Raw genomic sequence first — 13,341 nt, 5'->3', positions numbered from 1 at the left:
GCCACCCATGCAGTTTATCTTGCCCCCTTTGGATGGCTCAGCCTTTTCCATTCCTCTTTGCCAGCCGGAACCCCAGCTCGGGAAGGACTCACCTCAGAGAAGAGGAAGCTCCCTGGGACTGAGCCCCCTCCCTAAGGACTTCACAGCTTTTTAGCTCCTGGGGGTGGTCTTCCTGGGAGGCTAATCATAGGTCATGCCCACCTTGTCAAGGCCCTTTTGGCTTCAGAACAATTGTGGTGCTGAAATTGCCTCTTCCTTGCCAAGGTTCTTTGGGGCCAGCTTGAGTCTCTGCAACCCTGTGGCCTGCTGCCCGAGGCCTTTGCTTCCTCGGGGCCCTCCTGTGGGAAGGCAGGCTCTTGGAGATGGGAGCTATAGAGGAGAAAGGAGCCCATTTAGCCATGCCATCTCTCTAATAAAGAGAAACCTCACTTCACTCTCAAGCCACAGAAATGTGCTCTTGGCTGTCTTTGAGGGAGTCTGTTTTGGAAATTCCACGGTCGGAATCGGCAGAGCTGCGGCAGGCAGGCCGTGTGGTGGCTGCGTGGCCGGGATTGAGTGTCCTGTCTTTCAAGTCAACCAGGCTCCCTTGAAAGCCAGTGGTTTCTGCTGAGAGATCTCATGTGGGTTTTCATTTTAAATGGTGCCCTTGAATGTGGCTTTTATTTGCATTTCATTGGACTATCCATTACAAAGCCTTCACAGTGGAGCACCTCCCAGGAAAAGGAGCCAAATGCTCCCTCATGCACTCTGGAGATATGAAAGACAGCAGTGTCCTCCTTGTGCCAGACCCCGCATTTCAAAACCTATGGGTGCTGGATCCCCAGAATTCTCGGAGTCTCAACTAGAGTTACCGGAATCTGTAGACCTCCTATCCGCAGCTCTGCCCACCTACTGGACATGTATCCTGTTGTGTTCTTTCGCAAATCAGTATACAGGCTCTTTGGACTTATCAATAAATATTTTAAAGCCTTGCTAAATAGCTTGTCAGTTTTATATTAATGGGCTAAAATCATAACTTTAACAATATGGAACTTAATCTAGTATTTTCAGGTCATGAAAGGATTCCCGTACTCTCTGGGAAGAGTCAACAGAGAAAGACCCTGGAAGTCGTCCTCACCATGTCTCTGAGGGCAAACACTGGCTAGGGCTGTAAATCAGGAGGGGTCAGCTTGATTGGACGCACTGATGTGACAAGAACAAGGTAGGCAGAGAAGTGTGTGTGCTGAGAAGCCGTTTAAATAACCAGTTTCATCCAAGCAGAATAGAGCCCTGCATCACATTTTCTCTCTCTCGGTCTCTCTGTTTTCCAAATAAAATAATAAATAAATAAATAGTAAAGTAGGGAACGTGTTGCTCAGTGGTTAGGGTCATCACCTGCCTGCCCATATCCCACACAGGAGTGCCTGGTTGCAGTCCTGACGCTGCTCCCAGTTCCAGCGTCCTGCTAATGCACACCTGGCAGGCTGCAGGGCATGGCCGCAGCACCTGGATTCCTGCCATCTGTATGGCAAACCTGGATTGAGTTCCAGGATCCTGGCCTCGCCCTGGCCCAACCCTGGCTGTTGCAGGCATTTGGGAGGGTGGGCTAGTGGCTGAGTGATCTCTATTTGTCTATCTCTTTGTTTCTGTCTCTCTCTGCCCTGGAAATTAAAGGGAAAAAAAATGAAAATAAATAAACAGTGCTGCACACTGTGCAAGTATAATATTTATCTGTGGAATTCTTAAGGACTCCAAAGTCTTGCCAAACAGGAAGGTAAATGTTCACGCCCATTTCTCGTACTCACAACAACACACATGTTACTAAGTATGGATGCAGTAAAGAAATGCGTGTGAGAAACCAGGCCTTACCACGGGGCATTTTCTGGTGGATAACAACCTCCTGTGGTTTTCTGCCCCATCCTGGAACAGACGCTGGTGGGGGTACCTTGCCGGATCTTTTCCCCACCACGCTTTCTAAAGCCAGGCTTACCTGAGCTCCAGATGAGTGTGGAAGTCTGTGCCAGCCGAGGGATAAAGCTGAAATTTCAACCCTTTGTCACATTCGCTTGGGTTTTGGCGAGAGGGAGGAGGTGACATTGGATAGGCCAAGCAGTGACATCAATCTCTTGGCGTTTAAAAAAAAAAAATGCCTCTCTGGTTGCCTCTGTGGTGAGCCAAATTTTCAGTTTCGCAGCGAAGTCTAAACTCAGACGCTGTTGGCTGCAATCAGGATGCTGCGGGGTGACATTTCTGTTGTGAGGGCTTCTGGGGAGCCCATATCGCTGGCGTAGGAATCCAGCTGCACGGGGCAGGAAACGGTTTCAGGCTGTAGTGAGTAATGTTCCCTCCTGCAGATGGAAAAACATTGGAAATCATGATGTTGGCCCGCAAAGAGCAGCTATTCGTGGCTGCCACGAGGAACTCTGTCTCTGGTTTTGCTTTGGCGTCGAAGGCCAACTCCCGGCAATAGCAGGGGCTTTGCTTGTCCTGTGCCTGACATGTTGAAAGTTGCTGGAGTAGGCAGACCAGACCACAGGAGCCTTCTAACGTGAAAGTGGGGGTGTATATGTGTGCGTGGGCATGTGTGTACATGTGCATGTGTGTGTGCGTGTGTGATATTTCTTATACAGGCTAAGAAACTCCCCACCTAGTATCCCAAGGCCCTGTGGACTTGGGGATGACTCAGGTATTGGCAACACCTGGTTAGGGAAGCACCAATTCTCTTATTTCAACCCATTTTTTTTTCTCCCCATCAAGAGGACCATGAGCTAGGCTGCCTGAGTAACTGTTCATTTCCTGCAGTATTATCTTGCTGAGCCAAAGAGTGTTCTGTGTGGAAGTACAGAACCTCCTGTGTGCTTCCTGTGCTCCCTCCGTCTGCATCAGCTCCCTGCTGTCTTTCAGAACCACCGGCTGCATCCTCAGGCTGGCCATCAGAGCCTGCATCTATCGCATGGCCTCCGCCTGCTCTTCTAGCCTCACTGCCTGCATTTTTGGAGGCGGCTAGGCCTGAGCTCCAGCCGTCTGTCTTAGTGACTGCACCAGCTGCAAAGCAAGTGCGGAATTCCTGTGCTAACCAGGAGGGGCAGAAGACACATCTGGTAGAGCAGGATTCAGAGCTGTGTCTAATTTTCCAGAGGCACAAAGTCTCACCTCTTCCGGGGCCACTCAGAGCAGGAGCCAGGCAGCAGCCCAGTCCATTTGCCCCAGGGTTGCTCAGGAGGTGGCTGTGACCAGGCAGGGTCTTGCTGCACCCGGGGAACTGGTGCTTGCTGTTCCCTTGCCTGTTCTCCTGGGCCCCCATTGCCATTCTAGAAGAACCTGCAGGGCAAGGCTGTACCCATTTTTTTTTTTTTTAGATTTATTTATTTATCTGAAAGTCAGAGTTACAGAGACAGAGACAGAGACAGAGAGAGAGGTCTTCCATCCGTGGGTTCACTCCCCAGATGGCTGCAATGGCCGGAGCTGCGCCGATCCGAAGCTGGGAGCCAGGAGCCTCTTCTGAGTCTCCCATGCGGGTGGGGCCCAAAGACTTGGGCTATCCTCTACTGCTTTCCCAGGCCACAGCAGAGAGCCGGATCGGAAGTGGAGCAGCCAGGATTTGAACTAGTGCCCACATAGGATGCCACCACTGTGGGCTGTGGCCCCACCGGCTATCCCACAGCACCGACCCCTCTACCCATTGTTTAAAAAGAATATTTATAAACTCACCTCATCTAAGAGGACACAGAGAGTGGAGTGAGTGCCAGGCTGTTCCTGAGTGGCCTCCGTCTTCACCCTTCCTGTGTATCCAAAGCCATTCCCCAGAGGTGCACCCTCACCTCCCCCTTAATATCCCTCATCTCTCTGGGAGCCACCTTCACAAACCAGAGGCCCTGTGGGTAGTTGGCAGGAGTGAATGAGGGAGTCCCCACCCACTAAGCATTCCCTACCTACCAGTACTATCATTCATACTCAACTGCCCTTCACTTTACCCGGATTTTATAAATACGCATTGCACCCTGGTCAATTCCTTTCCCTCCTGGCCTCAGCCTTTATCATTGCCTCAAAAAAAAGCCCGTTCTCCTGTCTGTGCCTTCAAACCCTTCTAAGAACCACAATGTTAGGTTTGTTCAAATGCTACTTCCTCCAGGGAAGGCTTTGCTGATAGTTCTTTCCTTCCCATCTATTGGTCAGAGATGCTCATGCCATCTCTCTCCCTCCACCATGCCATTTTACCCTTCCTGGAGCAAGGCTTCTCAGACTTTCTGTGGTCAAGAACCAGTTCCCCTCACCTCCAAGCCCACCCATGGATCAGTACTTCTTAGAAAACAGAATGTAAAAGACAAGGGCAATTAAGAGCAACAATGCCCAGTTTTTTATTATTAGAATTGATGGACATGAAATCACATTGTCAGATGCATGAGAAAGGTTTTTAAGGGTTTACTCTCAGCCACTGTGCTTCTCCTGCCCTAGACTGGCCAGGACCAGCTGCGGGGCCAGCGTGAGTCCGCAAGGTATACCCTGGACAGGGCAGGGCCATGTTACTCCCGTCTGGATTGCCATGGTTTCTCAGGTGAATGCCTAATTCAAGGTCTTCTGCACCTGCCAGCAGACTTTCACATGAAGGGTGCTCGACAACTTAGTTGAATTGAATGAATGAATGCACAATAAATATTAGTTGAATTGAGTGAATGAATAAATGATTGTGCAGAGCATATTTAAAACTTACAGTTCTCAGGATGAATTTTCTTAATGAGTGGCATGCCATAGGGATTAAAAACTTTTATCCTTGCCTTTCATAAAATTCACTCATTTGCATTGCATATTAAGACCAATTCTTTTTCCTTATTTTTTTTATTTTCCATCTCTGATAGCTATGTGGAGATAAGGTTCATGCTTTTCTATCAGAATATGGGCATACTTGATAATATCTTGAGAAACTAGACCAAGATGAGAATCTTGTGAGAACACATACCTTATGCTCTAGTAAGGATCAGACTTCTTGAGTTTAGTGAGTGCTCATTAGAGAGCTGAGGAAAGAGATGATATACTTCTATGTATATAACTAGACAGGAGTATACTGTAGTTACAACGCAAGAACCGTATTCAAATTAACAGAGGTAGACGTTTGTTTTGTCATAGTGCCTTCAGTGACCAAATCAATATTAGATGACAAAGAAAATCTCCCTCCACAGGTTGTCTGTCTTCTTGCAGAATGCAATCTGTTCATTCTCATCCGCATGGAAAAGGAACCTACACAGCAGTAAGCATGGGCTCTTTCCGGAAACGTCTGCCTCACTGCCTCTGGTCTTGCTTGCGGACTATTCAAACCCATGTCATGTCTGCTTGTCTGCTTCTTTCAAGGCATAAGGCATCCACACGCACAGCCTTTTTTTTTTTTTTTCTTTCTGGAGGTAGCCTGTATGTGAAGCAGGAATAGAGAAGATAACAGGACACCCACACAAGCACATGACTGCACACACACAGTGATGGCCTCTTGCACAAGGAAGCACAGCATCGATGCATGCGTGGACAGGGCAGTGTAGGGTGCAAGAAGTCTGGGGATTGTATGGCAGACCCTGACCCAATCTGAGGATGGGAGACCAAGAAGGTTGTTCCTGGAGTTCAGACTTGAAGGCTGAGCAGAGTTTAGCCAAGGGAAGTCCTGGAGGAAGAGTGTTGTCGGACTTACAATGACTCTTGTTTTATCATCAGCCTTCAACAGCTTAGGGCTTTTCTCTGCCAGTGGACAGGCTTATAAAATAGGATGCTGTGTCAGGTGAGAGGTTTATACTTTCACTGCATTAAATGGGTATTATAATACTAAACAACCCACAAGTATGTATTAGTGCTTACTGTTATATTACACAGGTGATCCTGCGACATTCACAGGTGGAAACTGAGGTAGTGGAAGTTTAATAACTTGCCCAAGGTCACATAGCAAGGCGTGATGGAGTTGGAACATGAGCACCAGGCCATCTTTCAGGGTCCATGCTTTCAATAAGGATTCACTTCTGCGTGTACTACAGGCAAAAAGCATCTTAGGTTTCTGTTTAGGTTTGTGGCTGTATTACAGCGCTGAGTACATTGACTCCCGGTAAGGGTAAGTGCTTACTGTTTTATCAGGTTGGATTTAGTTGTCTATTGCCGAAGGGTTTTTGTTTAATTGAAAACAAGATAGGCAGGAGGAGGGTTTCGTGGGTGAACTAGGAAATAATGAAGGTGCTGGGCTATGAAGACATTGAAAACACCTGGTATCAAATCTGCTTGTCACTTTGCCTAATAATATTGGACATAGTGTGTGGCTTTTTGTAAGAACTGACAGTTACAGAGAGATCTGCTGGTTTACTCCCCAAAAGGCTGCAACGGCCAGAGCTGGACCAATCCAAAGGCAGGAGGCGGGAGCTTCTTCTGAGTCTCCCAAGTGGGTGCAGGGGTCATCTTCTGCTGCTCTCCCAGATATACATATATACTTGAAGGGAACTGGACAGGAAGTAGGGCAGCTAAGAGTCGAACCAGCGCCCGTATGGGCTGCTGGAGGTGGCTTAACCTGCTGGGCAGGTGGAGGCTTAACCTACTATGCCACAACACTGGTCCCCCTCCATTCATTGTTAATTTTTACTGGTAGCTGCAGTGTGCTGGCCACTGTTCGGAGCTCCAAGGGATTAACACTGAACCAAATGAACAAAGTCCTGCCCTCATATCGTTTGTCTTGTAGTTACATAATCAGTTGTGTAACATGCCTAGCACTATGCCTCTGGTCTCTATTGATTTCATTTTATTATTTTTTAAATGTTAATTATTTTATTTGATGAGGGAGTGGGGAGAAAGAATCGCCCATCCTCTACTGCTTTACGCATTAGCAGGAAGCTGGAGTTGGGAGTGGAGCTGGGACTTGAACCCAGGCACTCCAAGCAGCATCTTAACACTAAGCAAGTTGCCTGCCTCTGATGTTCTTTGTGCATGGTGCTTCTGTGAGTGTGTTTTTCGGCAGTACTGGCATATCCCTAATCTTTCGGTGGAATGTGTCAAATGAGGTGGCAAAACAGGATTTGTAGGTGGTGATGGCAAAGTGGATCCGATAACAAGGTGGCTGTCTCTTAGGAGGCCTTCATAATGACCACTGTTGAGTTAATCATGTGGTGGTTGGTTCCAGTTTTTAAGATGGCCAAACTCTTCTCTCTAGGCCTGAGATTATTGTGTTTGCTACTGTATATTTTAGTGGTAATGTTCTGGTAGTGACAAAGGTCACCAGACTTCTTTCTGCCAGTGACCACATAGCAAATATTTTTGGATTTGCTGGCCAGATGGTGTTTGTTACAACTTCTCAACTCTGCCTGCTGCTATAGCAAGAAAGTAGCCATAGTCAGTATGTCAGCAAATGGGCATATCTGTGTTCAAGTAAAGCTTTATTCATAAAAACAGGTATTCAGCCCACAGGTCTGAGTTTGACAACGTCTGCTCCTAAAAAAAGTAAAACTTCTGTTAGCACATGGAATCAACTTTCTCAGAGAAAAGAAAGCATGGACTAATATAACGATCACTTTGGTTCATTGCAAACACACAATAGACTCCTTATACACTTTTAACAGTTTGGATTTCGTGCTTAATGGTTTAAGTTTCTTGTGTTGCATGACCTTTCCTGGTTGGTTCATGATCCAGACCAGTGGAAGGATTGCTGGAGGAGGAAGTTTCAAGAGACTGGAAAGGGCATCTTTCCTGGAATAGAATCAGAGGAGATAAACTGTCTTATGGGAATTTATGTTGGGTACAAAGAAGAAATTCCAGCTGTGAGAGCTTTGCAGTATGGAAATAAATTACAAGGAGGGTTATTGCTAGAAAGGAGTTTCTTTCTGTCAACATTTTAAATTCTGGAGACATCCCACTTGGAGAGTTGGTCAGCAGACGATTGTTAATCACTCATGGCTTAAAATCCCCTCCTAGGCATTTGGCACGGTGGTTCAGATGCTGCCTGGGGAGGGGGTGTTGTGCAGAGGGTTAAGCTGCCTCCTGGGGACACCCACATCTGAGTGCCTCAGTTCTGCTCCCAGCTCCAGCATCCTGTTAATGTGCAACCTGGAGACAGTAGACGATGGGCCAAGTCCTTGGGTTCCTGTTACCCATGTGGGAGACCCCAGTGGAGTTCCAGGCTGCTGGCTTTGGCATGGCTCATCCAAGGCTGCTGTGGATTCTTAGGGAGTGAATCAGTGTTTGAAAGATTTCCTTCTCTCTCTCCTCTTCTCTCTCTCTCTCTCTTCCTATTTTTCTGTGTGTGTGTCTTTCTTCTTCTATCACTCTGGCCTTAAATATATATATACATATATATATAAGATTTATTTTATTTATTTGAAATAAATATGATTTAGATTAGATTAGGTTAACATTATTAATATCTTTATATTATATTAATAAATTAATATATAAATTAGATTTATTTTATTTATTTGAAAGAGAGAGAGAGAAAGTCTTCCATCTGCTGGTTCACTCACCAAAGGCCACAACAAGCAGAGCAGCATGGATCAAAGCCAGGAGCTTCTTCTGGATGTCCCTTATGGGTGCAGGAGCCCAAGGACTTGGACCGTCCTCTGCTTCCCTCCTAGGCACATTAGTAGGGAGCTGTACTGGAAGTGGAGCAACTGGGACTTGAACCGGTGCCCACAAAGAATGCTGGCATTATGGGTTGGGACTTTAACCTGCTGTGCCATAGCACCGGCCCCTTTATTTAACCAAAGATTCCATTTGGGATACCTGTGTCCCATATCAGAATGCCTGAGTTCGAGTCCTGGCCTGGCTCCTGATTCCAGCTTCCTGTTAATGCATACCCTGGGGGGATGAGGATGTGGGGTCCTACCACCCATGTGGGAGACCCAGATTAATATTATGGCTCCTGACTTTCAGCGCAGGCCGTTGCAGATGTTTGGGAGTGAGCCAGCAGATGGAAGATCTAGGTCTCTCCATCTGTCTGTCTGTCTCTATCTCCTTGCCTTTCAAAGAGAAATAAAAAGAAACAAAATCTGACTTTCTCCTTGTCTGGTTAGCATCTGCTCTGATGGATGGACTGGATGGATCAGGTATTCTCTCTGGGGCTCGGTGACCAGTTTTATAGCATTGCCAAGTCAGAGTGAAGTCTCACTCAGCTGCAGCAAGGGAGAGGAAGCCAAGCTGAAATAGAGCAAAGAAAGCCTTTTCTAATGTCTTTCAAAAAATGAAATTTTATTCAGAGGACCAAAGTGCCACAGGGCAATGGGACCATGACCAGCAAACACCTATCCTAGATAAAAGTAAATGTTAATTAACATATCAATAGTTTGTAGATCTTAGGTGCTTCTAAAGTGCTTGAGGGTGTTTGACAACTTTTTCTTCCCTTAAGCTCTTTTGCTTTCTCTTTGAAGAACTATTTTAAGCAAAGAGAACCCCTGTTCCAATCTATTTTGATCTCAAGGATGTCTGATTTAATGTAATTTTCTCACGTTCCTACCAACTTGCCCAAGGTGAGGAATAATTTACTTTGTTAGAGCAAAAGAACAAAGAACTTTTTCGAGAAATAGAAAATAGTGGACTTCCTTTAAAAATAATATAGAGTACTATAGTTTTGTACATATTGGCAAAACTGCCACTCCTCATTTTTAAACCTTACCTTTCTTCTGTGGTCTTTCTTGATTCCGAGGCCTTGTGAATTTGTTCCTAGGCAATCACGCAAGGAGAGCCTGTGCCTTCTCTCAGCCCTCTCCTGCATGTCGCTCCTTGGTTGATGGGTGTGTTAGGATCCTGCACACCAGGGGTGATTGCAGCCCCTTAGTAGATGCAGTAGGGTTTACCTCCCTGATTCTGGAAGCAGTGTTAAATATACGCCCACGCAAGCAGTGAATGCAGCCAGGCAAGATGGGCAGACACTGGCTGCACGCACGGTACCCATGCTCAGGAAGATGCAGGTAGGAGGGAGGAAGGGTTCCATGAAGGCCAGTTCTTGTAGGGTTATCAGGACTGAAAGGGGGCTCAGGGGAGTTCCCAGCCCATGTTCCATAAATGCTGTTTTCCATGCTTCTCCCCTCTTTAGGCTTTTAAGTAGGAAGAACTATTTTAATTCAAATGAAAACATTTTTTGTTCAACAGCCTGCTGTAGAAGATCCAAGGGCCTTGGCATTTTAGGGATTGTGAATAGATAGAGAGACGCCTGTGCTGAGAAAACAGTGACATGAGGGTTATGCCGTAAAAGATGGCACAGGTCATGCAGATGTGGAGTGAATGGTAGGAATATACGGAAGGCTTCCTGGGGGAGGTGGGAGGTCCTTTGTGAGCGAGGAGGTTTTGGATGGATGAGAAGATCACAGGTGGAGCGAGTTACAAGCTCCTGAAAATCAGACGTTTTTGCTTTTTAATTCATTGTCCTGTTTGTTTTTTTTTTTTTTTGGGAGATACTTAACAGATATTTATTTGTGAATGAATAATTCATTTTTTTCTCCTCTGAACTCAGTCTAGAGCCCCCCATTTAAACCTGAATTCTGTACTATATTACCAATGGCAATTCTCCCCCTGGTTGCCCTGTTAGTGCTTTGTGGGAGAGGTGTATACTTAACTTCTTTTTTTAAAGATTTATTTATTTGGAAGACAGAGTTATGGGGAGGGGTAGTGAGGATGGAGAAAGGGAGAAAGAGACATCTTCCATTGGCTGGTTCACTCCCTGGATGGCTGCAATATCAGGGGCTAAGTCAGGCCAGAGCCAGGAGCCTGGAACTCCATCCAAGTCTTCCACATGGGTGCAGGGTCCCAAGCACTTGGACCATCTTCCACTGCTTTTCTAGCATATTAGCAGGGAGCTTGATTGGAAGTGGAGCAGCCCGGACTCGAACCAGCACCCATATGGGATGCTGGCATTGCAGGCAGCAGCTTAACCCGCTGCAGCACAGCACCAGCCCCATGTATCTCCTACAGTAAAAACTGCAGCATTTGGGCACATAGAAGGTGCTGCCCAAACACTCCTCCTCATAGAACGAGATGGCCAAGGACCTAGGATGTAAGCCTTGAAAGAAACTGGTGTTTTGTTGAGCACTTTAAGAAAGAGGTCTTTAGAAACTTGGGTTGCTTTGCTACTCCCATTGCTAGGGTCTGCCTGGCCCCAGTGGGAATAAACCCATATACTTGTTATGAGTGTCTCTTTGCCAGCTAGTGAGGATAACCCTTGCTTTTCCTGGAAGCTAATTGTGTATATGAACTTTGCTCATGCTTCTTCTACAGTGTCAAGTCCTACACATTTAAGTATTAGTTCATGATGGTCTCCCTTGAAGAATGGGAGTGAAGCTGCTACCTAGTAATAACCACGTCCCAGGCAGTGTGTTCAGTACTTGAAAAATCTCATTATATTTAACTTTCAGGATAGCCTTGTAGAGGATTGCATTTTTTTTTTCCATTTTAAAAGAGAGAAACCCAGAACACTTAAGAACCTTGACCAAGGTCACACAAAGCAGTGAAGGCTGGATTTGAACTAGAACCCTGATCCCGAGCTGTATCTTTCCACTGGGTTAGGTGTTCTCTTCTCATACCACACCTCCTTGGGGAACCACCTTGGAACAGGCAGAGGGAAGAGAAGAGGCTGTTCTGTATGAGAAGCAATGATGGAGGCACAGTCTTGGGCAGTGACGTTAGCAGAAGAAAAAAGTACTTCCAGGAACCTGATAAATTAAGAAGTAGTCTTTTTAAATTTTTATTAGTATTTTTAAAGATTTATGTATTTGAAAGGCAGAGTTACAGAGAGAGAAAAGGAGAGGCAGAGAGAGAGAATTCTTCTGTCTGCTGGTTCACTTCCCACATGGCTGCACCAGCCAGAACTGTGCCAGACTGAAGCCAGGAGCTTCTTCCAGGTCTCCCATGTGGGTGCAGGGACCCAAGCACATGGGCCATCTTCTACTGCTTTCCCAGGCACATTAGTAAGGAACTGGATCAGAAATGGGGCTGCTGGGACTTGAACTTGCACCCATATGGGATGCCGGCAGTGGCTCAACCCATTGGGCTACAGCGCCAGCTCCAAAGAAATAATCTTGAACCTATGATTGGGTGAACTAATCCTATGGCTGGGTGTGTTGCCTGGGATCCTAGAAGACTTCAGACTTTATGACATGTCACTGCAGCCCCTGGGATATCTCTAGCTAGAGGAATGACTGATAAAGTAATTAGGTAACTGAGTGCACTTATTGAGCAAATATTCTGTACAACGTTCTGTCCTGAGGCAAATCACACATCCTTCCTGCTCTCATGAACCTTGTATTTTAGTGGGCAAGACAAACCTTAGTTCAGAATTCTCCTAAGTACTGTGTGTAATTACCCACTGTGGCACCTGCAGGAGGACTGTCAGGGGTGAATGCCAGCCCCTCCGTGGTGTGAGGAAGGCACTTTCAGGTTGAGGCCCAAGGGCATAAACAGAGTTAACTAGGAGAGAAGATGGCTCCGTGCACTGGAACAGTGTGCAAAGGCTCGGTGGCAGGAGGAATTGACCTGTTGGAAGAATTTGAGGAGGGGGCTGTGATGTGGCGCAGTGGGTTAATGCCCTGGCCTGAAGTGCCGGCATCCCATATGGGCGCCAGTTCTAATCCTTGCGTTCCACTTCGATCCAGCTCTCTGCTGTGGCCTGGGAAAGCAATAGAAGATGGCCTCTGCACACGTGTGGGAAACCAGGAAGAAGCTCCTGGCTCCTGGCTTCAGATCAGTGCAGCTCTGGCTGTTGTGGCCATCTGGGGAGTGAACCAGCAGATAGAAGACTCTCTCTATCTCTACCTCTCTCTTTAACTCTGTCTTTCAAATAAATAAAATAAATCTTTATTAAAAAAATAATTTGAGGAGGGGCCCTTCAATGGGCCTGGGAAGGGGTGAAGGGGAGGTGAGGGTAAGATACATGGGGAGAAGTGTGGAAGATTTGAGACTTGTCAGACCCTACAAACGGTTGACAGGTGTGGGTCTTTATCCAATAAGGTGGTGCAACCCGCCTCAAGTGGCAGCAGGTGGTGAACCAAGCAATGAAGATAAATGAGAAAGCCGCTAGCCATTGACCCCTAACGCATCCCCCATATCAGAGGCAAAGGCGGGACTCCAGGGCGTCACCTCCTGTCGTGTTCCCAAGCTGTTGACACAAGCTGGAAAGGTGGAGAGTTCTCCGCAGACCTGTCAGAGTTTGTGTTCCCTGGGAACCGGCAGAGCCTGCAGGCGGAGGGGCTAATGTGGATAGAAACAACCTGGGTGGGTTTGGTAATTTTCTTCCCTCGCTGGACGACCTGTCGGCGTAGCGTGAAGGAGCTTTGATGTGACTGGGAGAACAGAAGGCTATTTTGTGCATAGCTGACCGTGAGAGGAGCGCTGGCTCTGTGGTTAGGATGCCCAGGTAGATGACAG

At 46.8% G+C, this 13,341-nt stretch overlaps 1 protein-coding gene across 3 annotated transcripts in view; it reads left to right on the top strand.

The window, feature by feature from the left end:
* Positions 1-13,341, top strand: part of RORA (RAR related orphan receptor A) — a 760,993-nt gene that overhangs the window by 123,349 nt on the left and 624,303 nt on the right. The window contains exon 1 of one of the 3 annotated variants that reach the window (XM_089310499.1): positions 1-13,341. This exon is cut by the window's left edge and continues 61,250 nt beyond it. The exons of the other annotated variants lie outside the window; for them this stretch is intronic. Coding sequence (XP_089166625.1) covers positions 13,335-13,341 — 7 coding nt within the window. The 5' untranslated portion in view covers positions 1-13,334. 3 annotated transcript variants of the gene reach the window in all.

The sequence above is a fragment of the Oryctolagus cuniculus genome, chromosome 12 (genome assembly GCF_051225735.1).
Source record: "Oryctolagus cuniculus isolate XC-2025 breed Fujian yellow rabbit chromosome 12, ASM5122573v1, whole genome shotgun sequence".
In the NCBI taxonomy this organism is placed as follows: domain Eukaryota; kingdom Metazoa; phylum Chordata; class Mammalia; order Lagomorpha; family Leporidae; genus Oryctolagus; species Oryctolagus cuniculus.
The sequence above is the reverse complement of the archived record's forward strand: the minus strand, read 5'-3'. Positions and strand labels throughout refer to the sequence as shown.